Raw genomic sequence first — 20,653 nt, 5'->3', positions numbered from 1 at the left:
GTATGTGATATTATATAAACATCCAAGTTTGGACCATGTATGTATAACCTGACAGGTAACATCCCAACCACTGCACACACAGCAGTGCTTTGTGCCACCCGGTGGTTCATTTTGCACTGTCATCTGTTTTGTTTATAAAAGAATAGTCTGAAATTATTTGATAAATTCTCTCTCATTCTCCCAGCAAGTATTGAATAAATACCAGTGCTAGGTCCATACTAGGTGTTATAGTTGTGTTTTCTAATGAATTTTTATTGTACATATAACATTCTTCCTGATTAAAAATCAGAACATTGCCACATATGCTTAGTTTTATATGAAACAGCAACTTTTTCCAAAGTGATTGTACCAGAGTGTACTCTGACCATTCACGAGTGTTCCGGTGTGTCTGTGTCCTTGTCAACATTTGGTGTTGTCAGCCTTTTAGATTTTAGCCATCTGGGTGGGTGTGATGTGTTCTTTTTCATCGCTACCTAGTATTCCATGTTATGGGCATTGGCAATTTATTCAGTTGTCTCCCTGTCGATGGACATTTTTTGTTTCCAGTTCTTGGCTGCTGTGACTAAGTCTGTAGTGTGCATGCTCACTTTACTTACATTAATTTTACATTACTTTACGCTAATTATATTAATTTTACATCCTAAATATGATCAGATCCCATCAGATCCTCATGCACAGGCACTTTTCTTTCTGTGGGATACCTTTCCAGGCTTGCGATGCCGGAGTTAAAGGATACCTACACTTCACATGTTAGGAGACATTGCCAGATTATTTGCCGAAAGGTTATCATACTTCACTTTCCTACCAGCCAAGTATGAGAGCCCGCTTCCACACATATGCCCAAGAGTAATACATGCTCTATTTCCTCCTTTTGTCAGCCTAATGGAAGTAAAGTGGTGTCTCATTCTGACTGTAATTTGCATTTCTCTGCCTTAGGAACATCTTTTCATCTGGTCATCTGGATGTGTTCATCTTTTTTTTTTTTTTTTCTAGAAATCTGGGTGACTAGATGTAGAATACAAGAATTGGGAACCTTTTTCCACAAGTATGTACTAGGTTTCTGATGAAAAAAAGATTTTTTTGTGTGTGTGATGGCTGTTGCTTTAGACCAGGGTTAGGAAATTTTGGGGTAGTGGTAATAGGCATGGGGAATAATTTGAGAAATACTTAGATTGTAGTATCCAGGGTAAAGGTTGCAAAATTTGCAAAGTTGAGGTCCTTCCTGCCTGTGTGCCCATGTGGAAGTTTCCAAAAATAGGAGATTTCACATTCAAATGATGATTTGGGCTTCTCTCTCTCTCTCTCTCTCTCTTTAAAGATTCGTTTATTTGAGAGTGAGAGAGTACACAAATGGGGAGAGGGAGTGCAGAGGGGAAGCAGAGGAGTGGCACTGCCGAGAGCCTGACTAACTTAATGAGGCTCTGTCTCTAGAGCAGGAGATGAAGACCTGAGCTGAAACTGAGAGTCGATTGTGTAACCAACTGAGCGACCCAGGCGGCCCCGATTTGGGCTTCTCTTAAAAGCCAGAAGATCTGGCCGCCCTGGGGCTCTCTTCCCCGCCAGCCACAGCCATCTGGAGATGAGTAGCAAGCAGGTGCCCCCCTTGAGCCCCTCTTGAGACAAGGCATGCACTCTCAGCTTTGTTGAGAGCCCTGTTTGCTCCCCAGCACTAAGCTGAGAGCTGGCCACTTCTCAAGGCACCTGTGCTGTTGTTTTCTTAAGTGGAATTAGGAGGAATGTGAGTCCTTCCTCCACTGATGGCTCAGAAATGGGACTCTCCGGGTGCCTGACGGGGCTCAGGTTATCGAAGATGCCCATGGAGCCTGTCTTCTGCTGGTATTTGAGGCTGTGCTCGATCTGTGGAACTTAAGCAAGGGGCCCTGGTAAATGACAGTGACTCCTGATTTTCAGCCCTTTGTGACCTCAGCAGCATCTGAACCTGATACCTGCTGCTGAGACTGCCTGCTGATTCCCCTCCCTCCCCCAGGGCTTCCCTCTCATTTCTCCTCCTCCTGGCTTGTCTGTGTCTCCACTCTTCTCATGCTGCTCACACTCCCTGGGGAAATCCTGAACACTTCCATGGTTATAACTACAACCTGAGGACTCCTGAGTGTTAGGCTAGACTCAGGCTTGGCTTTGGCCTGAGTTCTCATTTTCGGACTCATGGAGCAGGCTGCCACTGGACCACACACAGGAACCTCCAACCGAACATTGCAAGTCCAAATGTCCTAGTCAGCCCTCCCACCTCCTCCACGTCCTCCTCCTTGTCCTTCTCCTGTCCTTACCTCCTATCTCAGGAGTGACCCCTGAAGCTGAGCCATTGATCTGAGTACTGTCCCAGACTCCTCCCTCTTCCCTTTCCTGTCAGTCACCAGGTTCTGCTAATCTTACACTCTAAATATTATCAGATCTGGCCCCCTCTTTTGTCCTCACCACCACCCTGTTCAGGCCCTTGTCATCTTTTAATTGGACTGTTGCAATGGCCCTTTGCTAACTGGTGTCCCTGCCTACAGTCTTGCCGCCAGCAAATCCATCCTCCAATCCTGATGCCAGAGTGATCTGAAATGCAAATATGATCTTGCCACTCCCCTGCTTAAAACCCACCAACCGAGGGGGTTCTGTAACCAGTGTAGCCTCTGCCTCTGCCGTGGGCTGAAAGTAAGTTGTTACTACTCCTACTACCACTGCTACTGTTAGTACTACTATTACTACTAATAAGAATACTAATAATAGTAGGTGACATTTACTGCTCATTTCTTACCATGCTTTCAAAAGATTTATTGTCTTCTTAAAACAAAACAGAGCTGATTCAAAGTTTTCCGAACGTTTGCTTGGGGTGAGAAGGCAGAGGGGCAGAGCGACAGGCAGGGGGCACCAGGGAATTGTCTGCACCGTAAATGATGTTGGTAATATGCCAGTGAGTGACCGTGCTACTCTAGCCTTCATAGTTACCGTGGTTCTCGGGAACTAGGATTTCCTTTCATTCCTTGTCACGCACTGAGGGAGGGTGGTCAGCTGGCCAGACCCCGACTGTGTCACATGTGGGGATGTCCTCTGGCTCCCAGTTGCCAGGAACGGAGGCGAATCGCTGGCCTTCACGGTCAAGTGTAGGCTCCGTGGCCCGGCATGCCGAACTCCAAGACCTGCTCCCTGCCCGCCTCTGCTGCCTCCCACCACGCCCGTCCTGCACTTCTCACCATAGTGCAAGCAGACTGTGTGATTACTAATCCTAGCATACCTTACAGAGATCTGTGTGCCAGGCACTGGGCAGATGGATACCGCGGTGCCCGGCCCCCAGGTAGGCCTCATAACAACCCTGCAAGGTCCCTTGGCATCATCCCTGTTCTGTGTGGGAGGAAAGTGATGCTCTTGAGGGAAGTCGTCTGAGGTAGCCCAGCTGGGAGCCAGGTGGCAGGCTGCCCCCAGCCCCAGCACTTGCTCTTGCACCCCCTCCACCTTGGCTTCCACTTGGCCCTCCCTCTTGTGCCTGGCTGACACCCCTTCGTTCTTCAGGACCCGGTCCTGGAGAAACCTCCATGGCTGTGCCCCTGGCGGCTTGCCGGAACCCACAGGTTGGGTCTGTGCTGGGCTTCTCCAGGCGGGCCTGGATCTCTGGTCTCATTGAAGCCCCCAGGCCCTAGCGCAGTGTCTGGCACATGACAGGTCTCTGTAAGAGTTGAGTTGACTAAACTGAATTCCAGGCACTAACCCGCAAGGTTTTTGTCCTTCTGACCAGTGTTCCCTGTCTTCACCTTCTCTAGGCACAAAACCAAGCTATTTGATCTCTGGAGAAGGATCCTTTCCCTTCCTGCTTGGGTCCCATCTGCACCCTTTGACTTCGGGTGGAAACGCTGTCTCATCAGCCACCTGCCCACACACCCTGGACATCTGTGCTCTCTCTGACCCCTCTCCCTCCTCAGCGTGGGGCAGGGCCCCAGATCCACCCTCTGCATCAGCTCCTTTGGCTTCCCCTTAGCCTTAGCTCTGGGTTGTTTGTATTTTCCTGTCCCGAACAGCTCCCGCCCCCCGCCCCCCAAGTCTCCATTTCTTTCTCTCTCTTCCCTTAGTCCTCCGAATCACCAGCCCGGTACTGTGTTTTCCTCCTCAGCAATGCACAGTCTGCAACCTGCTGTTTTAAACAATCGGATTTTGTCTTAGGAAGTCCTATTGAATTCCCCTCAAATGTTAACAATTCCTGTGACACCCCCCTGCCTCCCACCCCTGCCCCCTGTCCTTGGTCTCCTTCCCTGGGCCCTGTCCTGTTCCGGCCTCCGGGCTAGACACTGCCCCCACCCCACCCCGACCCCCACCCCCAGCCAGCCCTGCCTTCCCTCACTTCCCAGTCTCCTCTGCTTCTGGCAGCTTCGGGACCCCTGCCCCTGGCTTCTCATCCATGCTGTATGGAATGAAGATCGCAAATCTGGCCTACGTCACCAAGACTCGGGTCAGGTTCTTCAGACTCGACCGCTGGGCCAACGTGTGGTTCCCAGAAAAGAGGAGAGTGAGGCTGGGGTCAGACGTCAGCAAACACCGCAAGTCACTACTGGCCAAGATCTTCTACGACAGGTGGGTGGGAGTGGGTGTGGGGGGGACCCGAGTGGCCGAGGGAAGAGTGGGTCGCCTCAGGCTGGGGTAAGGCCCTGTTCTTCCGGGAGGGGGAGGGGCGGGGAGGGGGGTTGTCCTTGAGCTCCGCTGGCACCGTGCCAGCCGCCCCGGCCCAGCCCCGCCTCGACTCCCACTCTCCCCAGGGCTGAGTATCTTCACGGGAAACATGGGGTGGACGTGGAGGTCCAGGGGCCCCATGAAGCCCGAGATGGGCAGCTCCTTATCCGCCTGGATTTGAACCGCAAGGAGGTGCTGACCTTGAGGCTTCGGAATGGAGGGACCCAGCCCGTCACCCTCACTCACCTTTTCCCGCTCTGCCGGACCCCCCAGTTCTCCTTCTACGATGGGGACCAGGAGCTGCCCTGCCCCCTGGGCCCCGGTGAGTGGGGCTTGGCGGGCAGGAACCACCGGGGGTTCGGGCTTGCCCATCCGGAAGGGTGGGGGCCTCCGGAAACACACCCCTGCAGCCACTCTGTCGCTGGCTCAGGGATGGGGTACGGGCAGGTGCTGCTGGGGGTCCCTCCCCTGCGCCCCCTCACTCCACCTCCTCTGTCAGGCGACTGCTATGAGCTGCACGTCCACTGCAAGACCAGCTTCGTGGGCTACTTCCCGGCCACGGTGCTCTGGGAGCTGCTGGGCCCCGGGGAGCCGGGTTCAGAAGGAGCTGGCACTTTCTACATCGCCCGCTTCTTGGCTGCCGTGGCCCACAGCCCCCTGGCCGCACAGCTGAAGCCCACGACTCCCTTCAAGCGGACCCGGATCACTGGAAACCCTGTGGTGACCAGCCGGATAGAGGAAGGAGAGAGACCTGACCGGTAGCGCCTTTCCCTCCCACCCGGTCTGGGGCGGGGTGCCCAGTGCAACAGTGGGGGCCCCCTTTCCAAGTGCCTTTGTAACTCTCCTAGGCCTCAGAGACCTTTTCTGGTGAGGACGGAAGTTGCAGGTGACTCAGAAAAAGTCCTAAATATTTTCGATCATATGACAGGTTGTCAGGCAGCCTGTGGTAGACCTCACTCTCTCCTTTTTACAACTCTATTGAGTTAATTCACATACTATACAGTTCACTCATTTAAAGTATACACTGCAGGTTCTCAGTATATTCACAGAGAAGGGCACCTGCCATCACAATCCATTTTAGAGCACTTCACCAGAGGGACACCTGGGTGGCTCAGCGGGTGGAGCATCTGTCTTCGGCTCAGGGCGTGACCCCCGGGGTTCTGGGATCGCGTCCCCATCGGGCTCCCTGCAGGGAGCCTGCTTCTCCCTCTGCCTCTGTCTCTGCCTCCTATCTGTGTGTCTCATGAGTAAGTAAATAATGAAATCTTGAAGAAAAACCAAGAAATGAACCTATGCCCTTTAGCTATCATCACATTTGCCCCCCATTCTCTCCCAGCCCTAAGCAACCACTCATCTGCCTTCTGTCTCTATAGGTTTCCCTATTTGAACATTTCATATGAATGGAATCCTATAATTTGTGTAGACCTCTCTTTCTAATATGACTAGAGGTTTACAGATTACTAATCTAGAAAAGCAAACTCGCAGCTGCACTCTTTTTGTTAAAACGGCACATGTGGAATACATACTGACAAAGAAGAGTCTAGAAGTTTACCTACCAAAAACTTAGGTGTTGGTTATCCCTGGATGATGAGAGTGTTATTGGCTCCTTTATTATCTATTTTCTGATTTTTTTTTCTCTAAGGAACATAGATTATTTATATCCATATTATTTACATATATGTGTGTTCCTTGTGTGTTTTTTGAACATTTCCAACGATGGAGCTTTCCAAAAAGGAGAATGGAGCCTTGGGGCGAGTAGCCTCATGGAGTAGTGAGCTCTGCCTCCTTGGGCAAAAGCTCCCTCCCCTCTCCAGCAATAGTTTTCTAGAAGGGCTTCTTGTATCTTCCGGGGAGGGGCTGGGCCGTCTCTGCCTCTCCGAAGCTGCAGGGATCTCTGAGTTTGTGGTTACTTTTCTTTTCCCTGTTCTTGCAGTGCTAAGGGCTATGACCTGGAGCTGAGTATGGCGCTGGGGACTTACTACCCACCCCCTCGTCTCCGGCAGCTGCTCCCAATCCTTCTTCAGGACACAAGTATCTTCACTGCCCCAAAGGAGATTGCTGAGATCAAGTAAGAGCCGCACCCCCACACCCCCGCTGCTTTATATGTCTCTTTGGACTGCCCCATAGCTCTGCCCCCAGCCTCCTGTGCTCTGTTCCTTCCTCTACTGAGCACGTATCACATGCCAGGCACTGTTCAAGGCGAATCATTCACATGAGGGCCTTGCCCATTGCAGTGGGGAGAAGGGAACACGTATCTTTCAGTTTCATGCATGCTGAGTACTATGAGGTAAAGCCAGACTTCCAGCGAAAGGGGACAGGACATGCAGTCTTGCGGAGGGCAGTTGTTAGTGTTGGCCTCTTTGAGATGCTGACATTGGGATGAGGCAAGGGTGTTAAGTCTCAAGGGTATCTTGGGGGAAGAATGTTCCAGGCCCAAGGACCCGTAGTGCAGATGCCAGGTCTGGTCCAAGTGGGTGGGGGCAGCGGCGTTGGGAGGAAGGAATGGAGAGCCAGGGCTCCATGCTCTGAGGCCTCTGACCCCTACCCACTTCTCTGCCCTTCTAGTCTTCCCTGATCTCCTGGTGCTTTCAGAGCCCCAGAGCTGTGGGTGGGAGGGAGGACGCTCCCGGGCATGGGGGGTGCCTGACTAGTCCTGTTCCTGCCCCATCCCATCTGCCCACCCACCCCTGCCAGGGCCCAGCTGGAGACAGCCCTGCAGTGGAGAAGCTACGAAGTGAAGTTCCGGCTGCTGCTGCACCTGGAGGAGCTGCAAATGGAGCATGACATCCGGCACTATGACCTGGAGTCAGTGCCCATGACCTGGGACCCCGTAGACCAGAACCCCAGGCTGCTCACACTGGAGGTCAGGGCACCCCGATGTGGTATGGGGAGGGGAAAATGCTCTTCCTGATGGCAGGGCAAAATATGAGTAAGGATGAACTTGTTCCTGTGCCCAAAATGGGTGTCGGAGCAGGGCAGTGTGCAGGCAAGGCCCAGCTTGTAGTCCAGACAGAGCTGCCACTGGGCGAGGGCTCTCTCTGGGCCTCTGTTCCCTTATCTGGAAAGTACAGAGCTGGGCTAGATACTTTATCCGCCCTTTGCTGGCCCTCAGATGTTGCGTGTTGTGCACTGGAGCCCAGAGTAACACACGAGTGTAGATTTCTGCATACAGGGGCGGCGGTGGCAGTGGGGCTGGGGCAGGGTGATCAGAGAAAGATTCCCGCAGGAACTGAATTTTGAGCAAGATTTCAAGGGCAGCACAGGAACTGAGTTGGCCAACAGGGCCAGTGGATGAGCTGGGAAGCCGGCTCTCAAGTTCTGAAAGTGTGCAGGGAGGGTTTCCAGGACTGCCCGGCTCAGCATCTCTGCAGTCTGGGCCCATTTGTCTCCTTGCTCATCCCCTGACTTTGGCCCTGGCAGGGTGGAAAGAAAAGAAACAAAGCTCCCTGGGTTTTGGGGTAGAAGGACAGCCTCAGTCCTTGTCCCTCAGAGGAGGTCTGGAGAGCCCAGGGGTTGGGACCCACAGTTAGCCATCCCTGAGATAGAAGCTTGCTTGTGTCCACACCCCATAGGTTCCCGGGGTGACCGAGAGCCGCCCCTCAGTGCTACGGGGTGACCACCTGTTCGCACTTCTGTCCTCTGAGACACATCAGGAGGACCCTGTCACCTACAAGGGCTTTGTACACAAGGTGGAATTGGACCGTGTCAAGCTGAGCTTTTCCACGAGGTAGGTGTTGGGGGACCCATGAGCTGCTACAAGGGTCTGCAGATATTTCTCAGGCTAAAGGAGTGGATGTGTTTCTCCCTGAGAGAGAAGTGGGACCCCAGGACAGAGCTCATTCTTCAGGGGGACCCTGAGCTGCCTCAGCAGCAGCTTCTCCTGGATGGATTGCATGGCTGTCTTGAGAAGTGGGAATGGTATCAGGGTAGATGCAGAGCCAAGGCCCCCTAACTGGAGCTCTTTCCCCCCCTTCTTTCCCAAAGCCTCCTGAGCCGCTTTGTGGATGGGCTGACCTTCAAGGTGAACTTCACCTTCAACCGCCAGCCCCTGCGCGTGCAGCACCGCGCCCTGGAGCTCACAGGCCGCTGGCCGCTGTGGCCCATGCTCTTTCCCGTGGCCTCCCGTGGGGTCCCGCTGCTGCCCTCGGATGTGAAGCTCAAGTGAGACCGGGCAGGGGTGCCTTAGCGCTGCTTGGAGTGTGGGGCACAGGGGATGGGAGTTGGGAAGGCTTCTGGTGCACAGGGCCCCCTCATGTTTACGGCCCCTCTGCCAGGCTGTACGACCGCAGTCTGGAGTCGAACCCCGAGCAGCTGCAAGCCATGAAGTACATCATTATGGGCACTACCCGCCCAGCCCCCTACATCATCTTTGGGCCTCCAGGCACTGGCAAGACTGTCACCCTAGTGGAAGCCATTAAGCAGGTAGGGCGTGAGGGTAGATCTGGGGCCTTTGCCGACACCCCACTCCCAGCCCCAGGGACCAAGTAGTTCTCAGATTCTGGGTGTCCCCAGCTCCCTGATCACCCCTGGGTTGGCGTTGAAGCCAGGGTGGCCGTTGAGCATTGTTTTGTAGGCTGGGTGGTGCACAACTCAGAGTCACTGATCATTCGGCCATCACAGACCCAAGTGTTTACTACACCAGTACTCCCGCAGGAAAGTGTGTCCCTGGACTAGGGGGCTGGCAAGGGACGTTCAGAACTTGCCGTTTGTGTCACTGCTTCCCTCAGGTCTGGGAGATAAATGCCACCCTGTGCAACAGGAGTCACAACCAAGTCTGCCCCGTACCCCTCCCTCTGGAACCAGAGAAGCCACTTCCCACACTACTTATCACCCCCCAGGTGGTAAAGCACTTGCCCAAAGCCCACATCTTGGCCTGCGCTCCATCCAACTCAGGAGCTGACCTTCTCTGTCAGCGGCTCCGGGTCCACCTGCCCAGCTCCATCTACCGCCTCCTGGCCCCTAGCAGGGACATTCGCATGGTGCCCGAAGACATAAAGGTACCAGGAGGAATGTGGAGGGCTGAGGGGTGGCGGGTGCTGGGAGGCTCCGGGTCAATGCCGAAGCCAGGAAACTCGAGGTTACCTGGATTCTGATACTCGCTGAGGGACCCTGGGTGGGTTGGGACCCATCTGTGGCCAGGGAAGCAAAGAGGGGTGAAGGAGATTGTCCAGGAGACCCCCGAACCAGAGTGAGGGTGAAGTTGGGTGGGCCTGGCTTATTCCTCCTCTCCCTTCACACCCCACAGCCCTGCTGTAACTGGGATGCAAAGAAAGGGGATTATGTGTTTCCCGCCAAGAAGAAGCTGCAGGAATATCGTGTCTTAATTACCACCCTCATCACGGCCAGCAGGTGGGTGTGTATGTCAACCATGTGTGTGAGGAAGGAGGTAGTGGGCCCGGGAGATGGGGGAAGAATGATGCCTGGCAGTGGGGTAAGGGGCCAGCTTCATGGGCATTCAGGCTTGTCGGTGGGTGCCCCAGTACGACCCCTCCTCCACCTGCCCCTTCCCAGATTGGTCTCTGCTCAATTCCCCATCGATCACTTCACACACATCTTCATCGATGAGGCTGGCCACTCCATGGAGCCCGAGAGTCTGGTGGCCATAGCAGGTGAGGGGTGAGGGGTGGGCTGCATGCGTGCCGCCCTGCATGGGGTTGGGGAGGCCCCGCTGCTTATTAACTTTCTCCCCATGGCACCCTGCCTCTCAGGGCTGATGGAAGTCAAGGAGACAGACAATCCAGGAGGGCAGCTGGTGCTGGCAGGAGACCCTAGGCAGCTGGGGCCCGTGCTGCGCTCCCCACTGACCCAGAAGCATGGCCTGGGGTACTCACTGCTGGAGCGGCTGCTGACCTACAATGCCCTGTACAAGAAGGGCTCCAATGGCTATAACCCCCAGTTCATAACCAAGCTGCTACGCAATTACAGGTACCCCCACCCTGCACTGCACCTGCCATCCGTGCTTTCACCCGCTCTGTGCAGCCCCCTGCCCCGTGCAGCCCCCCGTCCAGCGCTCCATCCTGCAGGCCTGTTGGTCAGAGTCGTGTGATGCCCGGAGCCGGTGATCTCCATTCCAACTCCATCGCTGCTGCTTGTGGGCTCTGACCTTGCAAGTGGCTTCACTCTGGAGCAGTGTGCTTATCCCTAAGGGTGTTGGGGGATTGTCTGGTTTCCAGGCAGTCCAAGGAGCGGCAGGAAAATCTGGGTTTTTTCTTCATTTGAATCACCTAATTGTTACTCAAATTAAAGAGCTATAACTGGCCTTAAGGAATTTCTGTACCTAAAATGCTCAGATGAAAAGACTACCAAGAGTTCAGTTGGCGTTTGCTGTTGTGTTTTGAATTCTGGCTCTAGATTGAACACGTTATTTCACCAAATAATGGCAGTAGTAGCTGATAATTGTTTGTTTGTTTTTTTAAAGATTTTATTTATTTATTCATAGACACAGAGAGAGAGGCAGAGACACAGGCAGAGGGAGAAGCAGGATCCCTGCAGGGAGCCCAATGTGGGACTCGATCCGGGGTCTCCAGGATCACACCCCAGGCTGCAGGCAGCGCCAAACCGCTGCGCAACTGGGGCTGCCCGTTAATTGTTTTTCTACTGTCCTTCCTTGGCAAAATGGAAACCTGAGGACAGGTTCCCCCTTTCTTGGTTTATTTTAAATTTGGCCAATGAAATCCGTGGACCAGATGCTCTCGGGAACCACATTTGGTTCTGCTTTGTGCAGTTACCAGTGCCTAGCATCGCACTGTGGATCAGTGAGTCTGCTGTGCAGGGGGGGCAGTAGGAGGATGGTGTGTGTGCACCTAGAGCAGCGGTGGGGGGGCGGGCACCAAGGGTGGGGCGAAAGTAATCTGGCCCCGGGGCTCCATCTTCCTCCTCCTACCTCACAGGTCCCACCCCACCATACTGGATATCCCTAACCAACTCTATTACGAAGGGGAGCTGCAGGCCTGTGCCGACGTAGTGGACCGAGAGCGCTTCTGCCACTGGGAGGGTCTACCGCGACAGGTGAGGCTGAGTGGGGCACCCCAGCTTCACTCCTACCGAAGGTGCAAGGCAAGAGGCAGCTGAGTGGAAGTCGCAGGTTCAGTCACCTTGGCCTGGGATCCCACATTCCCTGGATGAGTTTGGGAGTAGGAGGGGAAGGGAGATGGGCAGTCTGGCTGAAGGTTCCCCTGACCACCATATCCAGGGCTTTCCCATCATCTTTCACGGCGTCATGGGCAAGGACGAGCGTGAGGGCAATAGCCCATCATTCTTCAACCCCGAAGAGGCTGCCACTGTGACCTCCTACCTGAAGCTGCTCCTGGCCCCCTCCTCCAAGAAGGGCAAAGCCCGCCTGAGCCCCCGAAGTGTGGGTGTCATCTCTCCCTATCGGAAGCAGGTCAGGCCATGCGTTCCTGTGGAGGGTTGGATCCCTGCCTGCCCCAGATGGTACCTCTTTCATAGCCAGACCCTTAGTGGAGGTTCCAGAGCTCAGGCCTCTGCTGGTCCCTTATCTCAAAGGATCTCAGAGGTCAGCTGCCCTCCCTCTTTGCCCCCCCAGCTCACTGGCCTCTTGCCTGGCTCCCTCTTGCACTGGGGTAATGGCATGAGAGAAAGGCACCTGTCCCCATCTTCCAGGTGGAAAAAATCCGTCATTGCATCACCAAACTTGACAAGGAGCTTCGAGGACTGGATGACATCAAAGACTTGAAGGTGATGCTCTCTCTGTTTTCAGGCCCCATATCTGCCGCACTTCAAGAAGCTCCCCAGGCCCCCCAACCTCACTGCCTGAGCCACAGCGGGGGCTCTCCCCAGGCCTCATTCCAGCAGATCCCAGGCTTGTGCGCCTGTGTCGGGACCAAGCAGAACTCCCCAGATCCTTGCTGCTCCCCGCCAGGCTGGTTGGAGGCCTCTGCCCTCAGGATAAAGTCCAAACTCCCAGCCTGCCTGACCTGTCATGTGATAAGTGTCCCCGCTCCCATTTCCACCCTCTGAGTCAGTCTGTTCTTGGACTCTCAGGTGGTGGCTCTCAACACTGGTGGCAGATAAGAATCCCCTGGAAAGCTTTTAGCGCAGCCCGTGCCAGAGCCCCACCCGGCTGGTTAGCACAGCTATCTGAGGGCAGAGCCAGGGCATCGCGGTTTCTTTATGGCTCCTCACTTGACCTAGCGCACAGCCAGGGCTGGAAACCAGCGCCTCAAGATTGAGAGGCCTCCTGGTTAGGAGGTCTGGGTTGTTTATCTTTAACAAGTACTTAGTGATTGTCTCTCAGGAAGTTTGGAAACCACTGCTCCGAGTTAGTGGGTCCTGGCCACTGTTTTCTTAGCTTAGAACCCTTTCCAACCCGCACCCATTTCCCTGGATTCACCCATCAGGTCTGGCTTCCAGGGCGTCCTGCTCTTTCCTGCTCCCTCCCTGTGCCCTAGGACTTCTCTCCGAGAGAACCCCCCTCCCCCACTTCCCCACCCCCCTCCCTGCTTCCCCTGTGAGCCCCCTGGTGGCAGGCCCTGTGTCCCCCTGCAGGTGGGCTCCGTGGAAGAGTTCCAAGGCCAGGAACGCAGCGTCATTCTCATCTCCACCGTGCGGAGCAGTCAGAGCTTTGTGCAGCTGGACCTGGACTTTAACCTGGGTTTCCTCAAGAACCCCAAGGTTCGAGAGCTGGCGGCTGGCGGCTGGCTTGAGGAGCACTTTTGTTCCTCAGGTCCTTCCCTCCCATGACCCTGCCCCTCCCTCCTTCCAGAGGTTCAACGTGGCAGTGACCCGCGCCAAGGCCTTGCTCATCGTGGTGGGCAACCCACTCCTCCTGGGCCACGACCCCGACTGGAAAGTGTGAGCATTCCCAGCCCCTAACCCCTCTCAGGAGCCGCAGCTCCCAGCCTGGGGCAGTTGGAACGCTATTAGGCACATCCTGGTGGCCCAGCTAATGCACAGGTCTGTTCAGGTCTGTTCCTGGTCCCCACAAGGCCCCTTTTAAGTGACCTGACAGAGGGTAAGCAAGTGGCCCAAAGGCACAGGCAAAGGTAGTAGGACCAAGGCCTGGCCTCTAGCCTCCAGCATCTGATGTGCTCCTCAGCCAGCCTGCACAGCTCCCTGTGAATGTTCCTGTACCCACAGATTCCTGGAGTTCTGTAAAGAAAACGGGGGCTACACCGGCTGCCCCTTCCCGGCCAAACTGGACCTCCAGCAAGGACAGAACCTCCTGCAGGGTCTGAGCAAGCTCCGGCCCTCTACCTCAGGTATGGCCAGCCAAGCAGGGGACAGCACAAGGGGAGGAGGCATGGAAGACAGGCTCACCTCTTCTCTTTCTAGGGCCCCAAAGTCATGACTACCCCCCCCAGGAGCGGGAGGAAGAAGATGGCCTGTCCCTGCAAGTAGAGCCCGAGTGGAGGAACGAGCTCTGAAGACACAGCAGACCGCTTTCTCACACCAGCCAAGCCTTAACCACCCGCACACCCCTGCCCCAGAGCCCTGCCTGAACCCAAGCCCAGCGGCACTGCCCCTCCAAAGGACCGGAAGGCTGGGGGAGGGAGTTTACAACCCAAGCCATTCCACCCCCTCCCCCCTACTGGGGAGAATGACACACCAAGCTGCTAACAATTGGGGGAAGAGGGAGGAAGAAAAACTGAAAACAAAATCTTGTTCTATGCAAAAGCCTCCTTGTCTCCTCTGCCTGGCCCCCTCTGGCCTTGTGGCCTTCCTGAGCTCCCAGATGGACCCCAGCCGGGAGGGTGGCACTGTCCCACTCTGCCTCTGGCCATACCCTTCCTAGCCAGAGAGGATCCCCCCCACCCCCCAAGGTCCAGGGGAGGAAACCCAGTGGGAGGTGGCAAGGAAACCACCCACAGGCTTCTAAGTTTAGCCCCTGCTCCAGACCACTCCCCTCACCCGCCTCCAACTCCCAGAGCCAGGCATGACCTCATCCCTTGCTCTGACACTCCACCCTGCCTGCCCAGGAACCTTGTATTTGCAAACAGGGGGCCAGCCTGGCCAGCAGCTTGGGAGAGATGGGACTCTTAGCTCATGGCCAAGACAGGGACCTGGAGAGAAAAACGGGAAGCTGCCACACACACGTTGGAACCTGTGGCCTTTATTCATGCCTTCCACCAAGTACAGCCAGAGGCAAGGTCCCCAACCAAAGCATAAATGCCAGGGACCCGGGGCTCTGGGTGACATACACCCTCCAAGTCCCCTACCCCAGACACTCCTGTGAGCCCAAAGTATATAAAGTGCTGGTGTGTGATGATCCTCTGGGGAAGGCTGAGGGATCAAGAGCCTCACCCCTGGACCAAGGCAACAGGACAAGGGACTTTGCTCTGGAAGGGCAGGGAGGGCCAGCCTACCACCACCCTGGGGTCTGGTGGGGCAGGGGAAACTCAGATGCAGTCCTGGGCTGGAGGGAATGACAAGGAAGCCTTCCTTCAACAAGTGTGGGGCCAGGAAGTGGGGAGCTTCTGCACCCCCATGAAGGGGGGGGTGAACAGGGGAGGCCTCAGTGGTCTCAGAGAATGGGACAACCCCTCCGGCGCTTATTCTTGCGAACCTGGAGACCCGCCCGAGTGGCCATCTCGAATACCTCCCTCACCCCCTCCTTGGTCTTGGCTGAGCACTCCAGGTAGCCAAAGGCACTGATCCGGTTGGCCATGTCCCGGCCCTCTTCAGATCGCACGGGCTCCTGAGAAGATAGAAGGCCAGAGGTCAAAGGAAGCTGCTGGCTACTTGTAACTCTTCCCCACCTTACCCATAAGTGTAGTAATCAGAACAAATACGTCTTCCAGCTCTCACCTCACAAAGCACTCAAGCCCCAGCCACCCAGGGTGGTTTCTGGGCCAGGACCCAAAAGACTCAAACGCTTACATTAAAAATTGCCTCCACCAGCCCCATACCCCATGGTATGCCCTCCTCCTGCCAGAATGAGTATCTGGCACCTCCTAACGGATCTCCCTTCTCATTTCTTTCCAGTCCATGCTCCGTGCCTGCCAAAATAATCCTAACACACAGGTGTGACCCGGTTTAAGACTGTGCCATAATTATACTTGCAGGGTAGTCCATAGTCCTCATCCCCCTGGCAACTCTCCTTAATAGACATAGTCCTCTGGCCAGAGAGCCACTACCAGGTAAGCCAACTCCCTTGCTCTCCGGGCCTTCCAGCCATGTCCGATGCCTTCCCACCTGCACCTCCCCAGGTATACTCTGATGGCATGACTTTGGCTACCCCAAGCAAAACATCTAGAGTAAGAGGCTGTCTCTGAGGACAGGGATACTCACTCCTCTTAATCGTCCAACCCAAACAGAATGGACAACAGATGAATAGACTAAAATGCCAGGTGACCTTTGATAAATCACTTCATTTGCTGATAATTTCACCAGGTGTGGGACCAGAGACTAAGAGCCCTTCTAGTTACACCGTGGAAGGGAGCAGGAGGCAGACCTCCCCCAGGGAGGTCAGCAGGACAGCAGACCCTGAAGGGTCAGTCCTCCACCCCGCCCCCCCCCTTGGAGCCCCACCCACCTGCTTCATCTTGGCCAGCTCTCTCCTGGTGTGCTCATCTTGCCTCAGGTCCTTCTTGTTCCCCACTAGGATGATGGGCACGTTGGGGCAGAAGTGCTTCACCTCTGGGGTCCATTTCTCAGGAATGTTTTCTGCACGGACGTGTCCCAACAGGTGTTGGTGCCTCCACTTAGGCCAGAAAGCACCCCCCCCCAAGCCCCCTTTTCTCCCCGCAGCTGTCTTAGAGGCTCTTCAACATGACAGTCCCTTTCATGGCTCAAGAGCCCCTCTCCCCACCGCAAAGACCCTCTGATCCTCCCCAGGGCCAGAGTCTCCACCCCATAGTGCAGGGGCAGGAGCCTAATGGCACCTCTCCCCACCCCATCTCTGAAGGTGGCTAAACTGAGCCAAGGAGATCTGCCCCCAGTGGGCTGGTCCCAAGAGCTTCTCAGTGCCCTTCTCCCAATGCCCTCACCCCCACCTCACCCAGGCTGTCGGGGCTGTCGATGGAGAAGCACATGAGGATGACATCAGTGTCCGGGTAGGAGAGAGGCCGTAGGCGATCATAGTCTTCCTGCCCAGCCGTGTCCCATAGAGCCAGTTCCACCTGATGCCAAGGGCCAGTGAGTAGCTGGCCTGAGGGTCCCAGGCCCTCCCTTACCACCCAGAGGTCCTCTGAAACCACTGGTCATTTAGGTTCACTCAATATCCATCTACAAAAGCCCTCGCTATGTGCCCGGGACAATGCTCATCACTGTCACACAACATAAACTGGGTGAGTTTCTAGAGATGCTGAGACACAGGTGCTTGATCTTCATGGAGGTCATGAGCCACCGCCTGAGCACCAGGAATGGACCATAAGTCACAAGAACCTCCGAAGGAAGCCTTGTCATTACCCCCATTTTGTAGTCTGGAGTCGGAGGGGGCCCAGATTATGGATGGGATGTGGGGGCGGGGAGCAGAGAACCAGGAGGCATCTCTAAATGTCCTGAAACTACAGTTTCGCTTCCTGACTTATACTGAGTCCAGCAGGGAGACTGGAGCAGGGAAGTGTATGGATGGTGAGGAGGGGCAGCCAAGGGCTGTAGGACTAGGGCGGGGTGGGTTCCCCCGGGGGCACCAGGAGGGGCTCCACGGTCACCTGCTTGCCGTCCACCTCTATGTCCGCAATGTAGTTCTCAAAGACAGTAGGGACATAGACCTCTGGGAACTGATCCTTGCTGAAGACGATGAGGAGGCAGGTCTTCCCACAGGCTCCATCTCCCACAATCACTAGCTTCTTTCTGATCGCAGCCATGGCTGGGGCTGGCAGGAGGGAAGCGGGGGCCGGGTGGGGGCAGGAGGAGAAGCCAGTAAATCCCAAAACATTTCTCTGGGGCCCCCAAGACCTCCTGGAAACTGAAGCCTCCACAAAGGGAGGTTGAGGGCCTTACTCAGGTGTGCGTTCTTGCCAAGGACCAATCGATCAAACAACTGAGCTTGAAGTTTCTAATCTCGGGGGCAGGGCCAGGTGTCCCTGGACAGATTAGAATACAGGGGTGGGAGGTGGAAGGACCACCCACCCAGGGGACAGAAAATAGATTTCTGGTCCAATCCGCCAACTGTGAGATCCTGGACACCTAGAGGGGGGCTCCAGGGTTGGAGCCCCTTCTGGAAGAGCTGGCTTTCACCTGCTATATACCAGGGCTTCAAGTCACACTCTGTTACCAGGATTTTGATACTTTTAAAGTTTAGCAATCACAAGGGCCCTATCATGGACACGTCGGCCCTGGCTCAGAGCAGGTCATGCCCGCCCCGTTGCAGTGAGGAGTCCCTCTCCAGACCACAGGCTGGCACAGCCAACTACCAGGGGACAGGTGGGTAAGAGCAAGTCTGCTGAGCATTTCGGTAAAAACCATCCCCCTCAGTCCCCAGAAGCCTGGGAAGGTAGAGGGTGCGCTTCCATTCTGACAAACGGGAAACAAACCTAGGTGAGGTTAGGACTCGTGTCAAAAAAAAAAAAAAAAAAAAAAAAGGACTCGTGTGTCAGAGCTGGGGGGGCGGGGGCACACTGGAAGCCAGGCTCCATGACTCTAGGGTCTGTCACCTTTTCTACGGATCACCTCAGAGATGGGAAAGAGAGCCGAGGGAGGGGAAACCCAGGGAGGGCAGTGGCAGCAGCCAGCCAGCCTCCCCGGCCCACCCCACCCCATCCCAGTCCCCAAAGCTAGCCCCAGTCGCACAAAGGAGGCTCAGTCCCCGCGGTGCCCACAGCCCACATTTGGGCAGCCTGCCCTCCTCTCCCCATCCTCCTGGGCCCTGGCGGCAACACTGGGTCACTCAGCCCCAGGCAGGGGACAATGACCATACTGTGGGAGCAACACATCCACCATGGGCCGAGTGACACAATAATCTACTAGGGAATCACCTCCACCCACTCCTGGAACAGCCCCTTCCTCCCCTCTGTCTAGCTCACCCCAAGGCCCTGCCCACCCCTCCCTGTGACTCAGGGCGAGGAGTCAGTTTGCCGAGGTTTCCGTAGGGTCCCAGCCCCAGCACAGCCGAGCGAGCACCAAGCCTCCCCAGCCTCCCAGCCTCCTAGCCCCGGATCTGAGCCTCGCTTCCTCCCTCCCTGGGGACAGAAGCTGCTCTCCAGCCAGCTGAGGCTCCCCCAGGTCTGCGGCCTCTGAGGAAGAGAGGGCGGACTTGGAGCCGGGAGGCGGCGAGGCCGTAGGGAAGAAGGAGGGGGCCAGAGGCGGAGCTGGGAGGAGCTCCCAAAACTGAGCAGAAAAGGGCCAGTCCCCACACCAACCAGGCAGCCAGCAGTTAAGGGAGAAAGGGATGGTAACCTGATCTCTGCCCCAAACCGGGCTTTTTCTCTCGGACCCACATCCTGTCAAACTGGGCTGAGCTCCTGGACTCCTCAGACCACCACCACCCCACAGCCCTGGCTTGTCTGCCTTTGAGGAAAGCAAGGAGTCTGAGCCCAAAGCTAGTTCTCTCCAACAGTGGGATCCTGGGTGGCCTCCCTCCACACACACACACACACACACACACACACACATACAAGTGGGATGAGAGGAAGTGGATGAGTCAGAGAGAATTTATAGGAATTCAGAGGATACCGCCACACTGTCCCCCCCACAAAGGGGCTCTCCCCCTAGTACCCCAAAAGATAGGCAAGGCACTCACTGTGCCAGCAGGTCCCCTCCAAAGATGGAAACCACCTTCAAAAAGGGAGTTCTCCCTGGAAATTCTGCCCAAGTGATTAACTCCCCCGTACCCAGTCCCGCTAGTTCCATTGGCCCAGCTGGGCGAAAACAGGCTGGGGGCACCTGGGATGGGCAGTGCTGATGAAGGGCAGTCACGTCCACAGTGAGAACCGGTTGCTTAGATGTGAGCAGGCCACTCACTGCCTCCCTGCAGCAGGGCATTTAGGTGGTACCAGATGGTGGGAGGCACAGAGGCCAGAATTCAGGGGCAAGGGCATGCATTAAGTGATCTGGAGCCCCCAGCTCAATCCAAAGACTTTCCCTTCACGCTCTCATTGGGCAAGAAAAGCAGCTGGCTAGGCCAAGCCAGGCCAGGCCAGTAGGCCCAAGGCCAACCTGGCAAGGAAAACAGCTCCCTGTGAAAGGCAGCCCCACAGGAACTGCCCTACTGACCCTCAGAGGGGCAACAGAACCCAACACAGAGGCTGGGATGCAGCCCACCAGCTCCTGGGCCTTCCCTAGGACAAGACGAACCACCCTCTCCCCTCAATCCTGCTCCAAATTTCCAGATGCCTGAGGGTGGGCTGCAGCCTGCAGACCAGCCCTGAGGGCTGGCGAAGAAATCAGATACCACGTCGACTTTCAAGCCAGAAGTGAGGGCAGGACTCAGCGCCGGGTCCTCCGGCCCAAGCCCCGTAGGGCTCCGGGAGTGCCAGGGAGGGAGGGGTCTGGGAGAGAGGAGGTCCTCTTCCGAGGGAGCTGCGCCTCCGGCCTCCCCGGCTCCCGGCTCCCGCCCCAGGACCGCTCGGGCGCCGTCTAGGGGGGCGACCAGACCTCGGCGAGCGGCGGCCGCCCCGGGGTCACACCGCGCCCCGTGCCCGGATTCCCACCTCCGTCCGGATGGGGGCCGGGGCGTCGGGCCGGGGGCTCCGTCGCCGAGACCGGAGTCGCCTCCTGGCTTCTCGCCCGGCGGGGCGGGTTCCGGGAAGCCGGGAAGGGGAGGCCGGAGGCCCCGCGGGGCAGCGGCCGGGCCAAAGCCCCCTCCCCGCCGCGCGCCCGCCCGAGCCGCGGCCGAGCGGACGGAGGCGACGGTGCCCTCCGGGGACGAGTTCCCGGGACGCCCCGCCACCCCGAGCCCCGCCACCCCGAGCCCCGGCCCGGCCCGGTACCTTCCGCTCCGCTGCCTCCAGCTGCGCGGCCAGGGCCAGAGGCTGAGACTGACCCGGGGAGGGGGCCCGCCCTCCTCCAGCGCCGGCGGGGAGGGGAGGGGGGGAGGGGGGGAGGGAGGGAGGGAGGGGCGAGGCGGGCCCCGCAGGGGGCGGGGCCG

The 20,653-nt window shown here is 56.5% G+C and overlaps 2 protein-coding genes across 15 annotated transcripts in view; one reads left to right on the top strand and one right to left on the bottom strand.

The window, feature by feature from the left end:
• Positions 1–14,721, top strand: part of MOV10 (Mov10 RISC complex RNA helicase) — a 24,344-nt gene extending 9,623 nt beyond the window's left edge. For 2 of the 13 annotated variants that reach the window (XM_049095761.1, XM_049095760.1), the window contains exons 3-22: positions 994–1,045; positions 4,363–4,566; positions 4,749–4,984; positions 5,162–5,420; positions 6,596–6,730; positions 7,357–7,525; positions 8,235–8,389; positions 8,647–8,823; positions 8,937–9,084; positions 9,390–9,659; positions 9,908–10,011; positions 10,174–10,271; positions 10,371–10,587; positions 11,553–11,670; positions 11,855–12,046; positions 12,286–12,360; positions 13,171–13,296; positions 13,388–13,476; positions 13,762–13,883; positions 13,986–14,721. In XM_049095761.1, coding sequence (XP_048951718.1) covers positions 994–1,045; positions 4,363–4,566; positions 4,749–4,984; positions 5,162–5,420; positions 6,596–6,730; positions 7,357–7,525; positions 8,235–8,389; positions 8,647–8,823; positions 8,937–9,084; positions 9,390–9,659; positions 9,908–10,011; positions 10,174–10,271; positions 10,371–10,587; positions 11,553–11,670; positions 11,855–12,046; positions 12,286–12,360; positions 13,171–13,296; positions 13,388–13,476; positions 13,762–13,883; positions 13,986–14,416 — 3,377 coding nt within the window. In that variant the 3' untranslated portion in view covers positions 14,417–14,721. Of the gene's footprint in view, positions 1–993; positions 1,046–2,513; positions 2,659–3,245; positions 3,299–3,761; positions 4,567–4,748; positions 4,985–5,161; positions 5,421–6,595; positions 6,731–7,356; positions 7,526–8,234; positions 8,390–8,646; positions 8,824–8,936; positions 9,085–9,389; positions 9,660–9,907; positions 10,012–10,173; positions 10,272–10,370; positions 10,588–11,552; positions 11,671–11,854; positions 12,047–12,285; positions 12,361–13,170; positions 13,297–13,387; positions 13,477–13,761; positions 13,884–13,956 lie in introns of all 13 variants that reach the window. The other 11 variants (XM_049095771.1, XM_049095768.1, XM_049095767.1 and 8 more) reach the window with 11 other exon arrangements.
• Positions 14,719–20,653, bottom strand: RHOC (ras homolog family member C). Of its 2 annotated transcripts, none has more exons than XM_025452913.3 (5): positions 20,496–20,653; positions 17,277–17,440; positions 16,622–16,742; positions 16,157–16,287; positions 14,719–15,319 (listed from the first exon to the last, which is right to left on the bottom strand). In XM_025452913.3, the coding sequence occupies exons 2-5, from the start codon at positions 17,430–17,432 to the stop codon at positions 15,146–15,148; spliced, it is 582 nt and encodes a 193-aa protein (XP_025308698.1). In that variant the 5' UTR covers positions 17,433–17,440; positions 20,496–20,653; the 3' UTR covers positions 14,719–15,145. The 2 variants fall into 2 exon arrangements, with proteins under 2 accessions (XP_025308698.1, XP_048951732.1); XM_049095775.1 differs by lacking the exon at positions 20,496–20,653 and adding an exon at positions 20,217–20,301.

The sequence above is a fragment of the Canis lupus genome, chromosome 17 (genome assembly GCF_003254725.2).
Source record: "Canis lupus dingo isolate Sandy chromosome 17, ASM325472v2, whole genome shotgun sequence".
NCBI classification, from domain to species: Eukaryota; Metazoa; Chordata; class Mammalia; order Carnivora; family Canidae; genus Canis; species Canis lupus.
Note: the sequence above shows the minus strand (reverse complement) of the source record. Positions and strands in the feature narration are given on the sequence as shown.